The 6334-nt window shown below is 42.6% G+C and overlaps 1 protein-coding gene across 1 annotated transcript; it reads left to right on the top strand.

Annotated features, from left to right (window-relative positions):
- The first annotated feature begins 674 nt into the window (after nucleotides 1-674).
- LOC125231900 (protein extra-macrochaetae) lies at nucleotides 675-5809 on the top strand. Its single transcript, XM_048137498.1, has 2 exons — nucleotides 675-1154; nucleotides 4603-5809. Exons 1-2 carry the CDS (start codon nucleotides 771-773, stop codon nucleotides 4642-4644), a joined length of 426 nt encoding a protein of 141 aa, XP_047993455.1. The 5' UTR covers nucleotides 675-770; the 3' UTR covers nucleotides 4645-5809.
- The last annotated feature ends 525 nt before the right edge of the window (nucleotides 5810-6334 follow it).

The following is a 6334-nucleotide window of genomic DNA, read 5'->3' as shown; positions in this document are numbered from 1 at the left end:
ACCTACATACTTTTTATAATATCCAGATTTATATATATAATATGTATATAATACGTATTCTATTTGTTATTAAAAACCAATGGATACAAAATATGTACATTATATCAAACAAATATTGCAAAACTAAGGTTTTTTTCGTAAATCGCCTTTCGTTAATTGCTAATTTAATTTGTATACAACTTAGATTATAATTTAATTTTAAGTTTTTATTTTTAGAGTTAGGTTATCTATTTATTATTAAATTTTTATTACCTAATGAATCTAAAAACAAGGAAAATCTAATCAGAAGGAAAACTTTGCGAGTTCATTTTATAACAAATGTTACACAATCATTATTTGACAATACATATTATGTACATACTCGCATGCGTTATTTCAAAAAGCCTAGTCAACAAATCTACAGCAGCAGGGTTTCGTAATTATTATTGTATTAATTAATAATTAGATCAAAAAGTCAATAATGCAGGGCAAAGTGCATGTCACGAGCGCAACGGCCTTAGTCAGGGCCGCCCAGCGCCCTGCGTGCAGCGGGCAGCCGAGCGGCCGACGCAGGCAGACGCGGCCGCGGCGCCCACCGCCGCCATGGGAAAATCAGGCTTCGCCTCGCCAGCCCATTGGCCCGCCCGGCCCCGCCCCGCGCCCCGCCCGCGACCATAAATACTACGCGCCGTCGCACATCTCCTCATTCCTCGCTCGCAGTCCGCACTAGCCACACGCGTCCGCGTTCAGTTACTTCCAGTGCTCGTGTTCAGTGCAACTCACAAATCACAATGAAAGCGATAACAGCAGTGTGCGCAACCGGCGCTTCCGTGCCGGCGATAGCCGGGGGCCGCGTGCAGCGGCACCGGGAAGGCGAGAACGCAGAGATCCAGATGTATCTCTCGAAGCTGCAGGACCTGGTGCCGTTCATGCCTAAGAACCGAAAGATCTCAAAGTTGGAGGTGATCCAGCACGTGATCGACTACATCTGCGACCTGCAGTCGGCGCTGGAGAACCACCCCGCCATGGATCAGTTCGACGCGGAGGGCGCGCTGGCCGCGGCGCCGTGCGCGGTCCGCCGGCCGCCGCAGCAGCGCCGCCCGCTGGGCCCGCGCCCGCATCCCAACACCATCCTCCGCAGAACACCTGCAGCTCACGAACACCACAATCAAACGGTTAGTTTCTATTTTATTCCTAAAATATGTCAAAAATGTTAACAAAACTTCGTCAGGGTTTTCACGGAAAACCAGCACCAAGCAGGGTGGAAACACGAACGCTATTTAGGATAGATAACGCACTGCTGTTATCTGTTATTTGATTAACTAAATTAGCTAAATAAATTAATTTTTATGTACATATGTAATTATCATATTTGTATAAATATTTCCGATGTTATCAAATTTGAGTTGAAGTGACTACAATGACATTATAAACTTGCACAGAAGCACTCGCACTAAACATGATAACAATTACTTTGCTAAAACTCGAATTTTAATTGAATTTGAACAATTGGCAATGCAGAGCGCCAATAAACAACTTGTTCTCGTAGCTAGACAGTATTGCATAAAAAGTAAATGAAATCGGGCGCGTCGTTGTTTTTGCGGCGCGCGCGCACCTGCGCGTTTCGCAAGCGCGGGAAGGTAAAAGCGGAGATGCCGACTTGCCGAGTTTCACAAGCGACCGCGAGACGTCAGTGAATCGCATGCATAGAGTCTAAAAAGCAAAGTTTCCCATGGTTTGAGATGTCAGTCCTATGAGTCCTATCCTAATGGAATGTCCCAATCTAACATTTAAGCGAATCATTGCAATTTCTGCTGTGCGTACCTACATAACTGCTAAGAATTATTTGAGTAGTGCTTTGCTTAGGTCGATAAACAACAGCCACAATCTAAACCGCTGTTCACGCGTGCGTGACGACTGTTTTGATTTTCAGCCTTGAAGCGCGGCCACCTGCGCCGGCGCCGCGTAAACGGCCGTGTACTGACACACTATTTGAATATTCAACACATATTTAAGTATACTTAACATTCCGCCTAACACCTGTGCGAGCTGGTTGTTGCGTCTTATTTGAAATTGCCCCCGAGATACGCGGAGATTTGAATTCCGAGCGGAATCGTCTAAAATTGCACCGAGATTGTGCTGCACCGCCAGAGCGGCAGGTGCATCGCGCAGGATTTATTCGAGCGCCTTGCGATTACTGCCCCAGGCGCTGCTCGTTAATACTTGCCCGAGTCACGTAAATTTTAATATCTGCCGCTGTTGGAGCTGAGAGAAATGCCCACGACAGCTTGATTTAGGGGACACGACGTGCTGCTCAGAATTTACAGCAGCGCAACTGACCAAACAGACGACAACTGCAATAATAATCATGCTCACAAATCCATATAACGTAGCTTCTGTTACAAAAAATAAAATGATAAAATTAGTAAAACCAGTTACCCTTTACCCGCATTCCAGTGTCAAAGTAGAACTTTAAATAAAACATATAAATATGATAGTCTCATGGATCGCTTCGGATTGCTAATTAAAATTCATTCTTTAAATATACCATACGAAGAATTTAGAATACTATATCACAATACAGATACACCCATAAACATAGATCATATTACTCAGGTATCCAATAAACAAGCACCACTGATTTAATGAGCTCCGGGCGCCGGCGACATCGCACGATATACTAATGTACCGCCTACTACAATACAGTATCGGAATGCCGACTAATCGGACCGCATTCTTCGATACAGACGAGGAATAACATGAAACATAAAATCTCATATGACTGTACTGTAGTTCATATAATCTAAATAAGCTCTTGTATAAAGAGTACCTACAAAAAGAAGGCTCGAGGCGATCGTGCCGGAATCCAAGGCATCGTGAGGCGGCATTTCACGGTGATATCTGGCGGGGCATCGCCGTGTGCCACAAACTCCGGTCACGAGCATACGCCACGCCGCTATCTCAGCGACGGTAATTGTTGCTCGCAGCTGCCTGAACTCGCGGGGCCGTGGGACCTTTCGCCGACATTACCACTCGATTCCTCCGCTCTCACTCACGTTTTCGTCCTTTACGACTTGAACCCAATATTAGTGTCCGTAGTTTTATTACGTCGCCCCGACTCCAAACAACCGAGTATAGGCACAGCAGGAGACCCTATCGTGACCTACGTAAAGTAGCTACCGCTACCCTTTTCTTTTCACATATATAGTGAATCAATTGTTATTTTCATCACATGTTGCCTTTGCTGTCAATCTTAAGTAGGAATGTTAATAGTCATTCATTTAGTATACCCGCATGATTCTCCCTAAAATTAATTTAGGAACTTTAAACAGCTTCTCAATAAACTAATCTATCAGATGGCAACCGACCACATGTTCATTGATCAGATTAATTTAGGCTGTGTTGGTGGTGCGTCAGACACAAAAGGAAGGCAGCTCAGCGCCTACACGGCATGCTCGAGTCGCGACCGCCAGGCGACAGGCGACACTAACGAGCGGCCAGGTGTCCGCGCCCACGCTCTCTGCTCCTCTGAATATCTCAGTCTCCGCGCACCTCGCCACGCATAAATCGCACGTGAAAGTTTTACGAGCACCTTTACGCTTCTCCGAACTAATAAACTGCGGCGGCGGCGAGTAGACAATGCAGTCCACCGCGAAATGTCTCCGCAAAACTTTGCACGTGCAACGATTTCGCCGATCAATTCCATCGCCGACGGATCGATCGAGGGCATTGTGCGGCTAACGGTCGCTCACAGCTGCGCACAGAGCACACGTGACGGCCGCCACCGGTAGCCGGATAGCTAAATAAATGCGACGCTCATACCTACCTACCTTTTTATTATCCAGTCGACAATGCTCGTCACATAAAGGGATTTCACGTGTGCTCGCAAAGTCCCGATCTGTCGGAACATGTGTGCTCTCCCTTTGGTATGTGTCCGTAAATAGGGTGTGGCCACGTGCGCTCGCTCAGCTGCGGCGCGGATGTGCGGACGGGAAGCAGTAATCTAACACTTAATACCGAAAAAGTTATACTGAAACTGCAAACAAACGTAGCCGTTGCTCCTAGCTCCTTCAATGAAAACATCCTGCGCAATTCGCAAAACCAAATTATTATGGTAATTACTTATATCTAGCCAAAGCTTTATTCTACCGATCTACCGATAATGATCCCTCACTTCTGACTTTACACGCATCCCTCAACGAATTTAGGACAGGAAAATAATGCATCCATTATCAAAACGCTAATGAATTAAAAAGTGTTGAAATGGAGCGCACATACGGTAACAGATGGCCGGACGCGGGCCGCAGGCGGGATGCGTGCGACACTCGATACGCTATTTGTCGCAATTACTGGCTACCGAGTAATTGTGATTAACTTTATCACGAAATATTAATCGATCCAAAGCATTTTCATTGCCTTCTTCAATTACACCACAGTTGTTTATAAGCGAAGAACTTTTAAGCGAACATGTGCGCGCGCATCTGTGCAACGATTGGTAACTGCACCCTCGTCCGCCTTCAATTGGGTGGCAAGGGCTTGCCTTCTGTCATTCGGAACCCTTCATTTAATAGGTGGTTATTTATTTCTTATACTTATGCTAACCTATGTTTTTTATTGTTACAGGCCGTAGAAAAGCAAAGCCAGCAGGACAGGCCACTCTGCTAGACTAAGAAGATGAATATTATATGGTAAAATTAAATATACCTCGCGAGGAAGGCCGCGCACGGCGACGGCGACGGCACCACCGCGCCACCGCGCGGGCGAGCCTCTCGCGAAGACATCCTAAGTACGATCTCGTTACGATCAATATAAGTACTACGTTAATTTAATGTAATTTGTGGCATTACGGGAGGAGACAGCATTGCAATGCAATCAATCGTTAGTGACGACCTCTGACCGATTGTTTTGTTAATTTCATGTAAAAAGCTTTACTAGTTGTTAGTCCTATGTATGTTATGTGTTGAATGGTTTGCGGAACACTTAAAACCCAGTCAGGACTGCCAGTTAGAATAATGCTACAATCTTGATATTGTGATTCCTACACGGAATCTATCATATGAATATGATTTCATTTGTAAAAAATGCTTGTATTTCTGTTTAATTTCCAGTCCTAGTTTCTTAGTTCTTAAACGATGCTTCCATTAATATCAAAGATGTAAACCGATTAAAAGTTGGTTTATCTAAATAATTTTATTAATTTAAATTTTCATGAGTGTGATTTTGCATGGCGATTTTGTTGCTATTAGGATACGGAATATAGGTATTGTGTTCGAGTAAGTGCTCGACGCAAACGTTATCAATTAATTTATAAATTGTGTCGAGCACGCCCTATATGTAAATAGTGTATGTAATAAATGTAAAAATATTAAATTTTAGCGGAAAATTATCAAATTGAGACCTTTTATGATTTTATTTTGAATATAAGGTGAAAATGCTTTAATTATCTTATATAATTCTTATTATGATGTATTATAATTTTAAATAGACTGTTATAGATTTAGTTATTGAAGGATGAGTTGAGGGCGGGGTGCCCGCCTGTTGGTACAAATAGTTTATTGATGGTTGCGGTGCGCAGCGGTTGCAGTGGCCCCTGCCGCGCCGGCGGCGGCCCGGCTCGGGGCCGCAGACAATCGTGCATTTCACACCACCTAACAATGTTCCATGCAGTCCGAAATCAATAAATAGGTCACAAACTACTACTACTGTATAGTTTCTAAACTATTTTTCACATTTGTTTTTCATACTTTCATTTATAATGTAATGGATTAAATCTGCACTGATTATTTAACATGAATCAATGAAAACAGGAATAAAAAAAGTTTTGAATGAATTACTATCTTTTCTTTACGTCTCGTCTGTCCTAATTCCTACCGAAGAATATCGTACATATATTAAATATGTACATAAATATATTATTAATTACATAATGTCGTTGAGCTGGAAAATTCCGCTATGTGCTCTGTAAGACAAAATAAGACAAGAAAAACCTTGTGTACATTTTCAGTGGTCAATTTCATTTTTTTTTAATCGAGCACATTTTGGTATTAAAAGCTCAGCTACGGCAGACTATTAAGCTATATATGATCATAACCAACACCAAGATCCAATTCTACATAGGTAATATCTATACGTGTCCTCAGGGACGCAATAATTTTGTAAAATTTATTAATGAATATCTGATTTTACAGAAAGTAATGAAATTAACTTACCTACTGTTACAATAATTAATGTTGTTACAAGTTCAACATGACAGCTTCCGTGACACTACGATTAGCGTGAATATAACTAAAAGTACGAGTAAGCTAGAAAAACACAATTTTTTTTCTATTTTATTAATAAATATGTCGCATGAATC

The sequence above is a fragment of the Leguminivora glycinivorella genome, chromosome 12 (genome assembly GCF_023078275.1).
Source record: "Leguminivora glycinivorella isolate SPB_JAAS2020 chromosome 12, LegGlyc_1.1, whole genome shotgun sequence".
NCBI lineage: Eukaryota > Metazoa > Arthropoda > Insecta > Lepidoptera > Tortricidae > Leguminivora > Leguminivora glycinivorella.
Note: the sequence above shows the minus strand (reverse complement) of the source record. Positions and strands in the feature narration are given on the sequence as shown.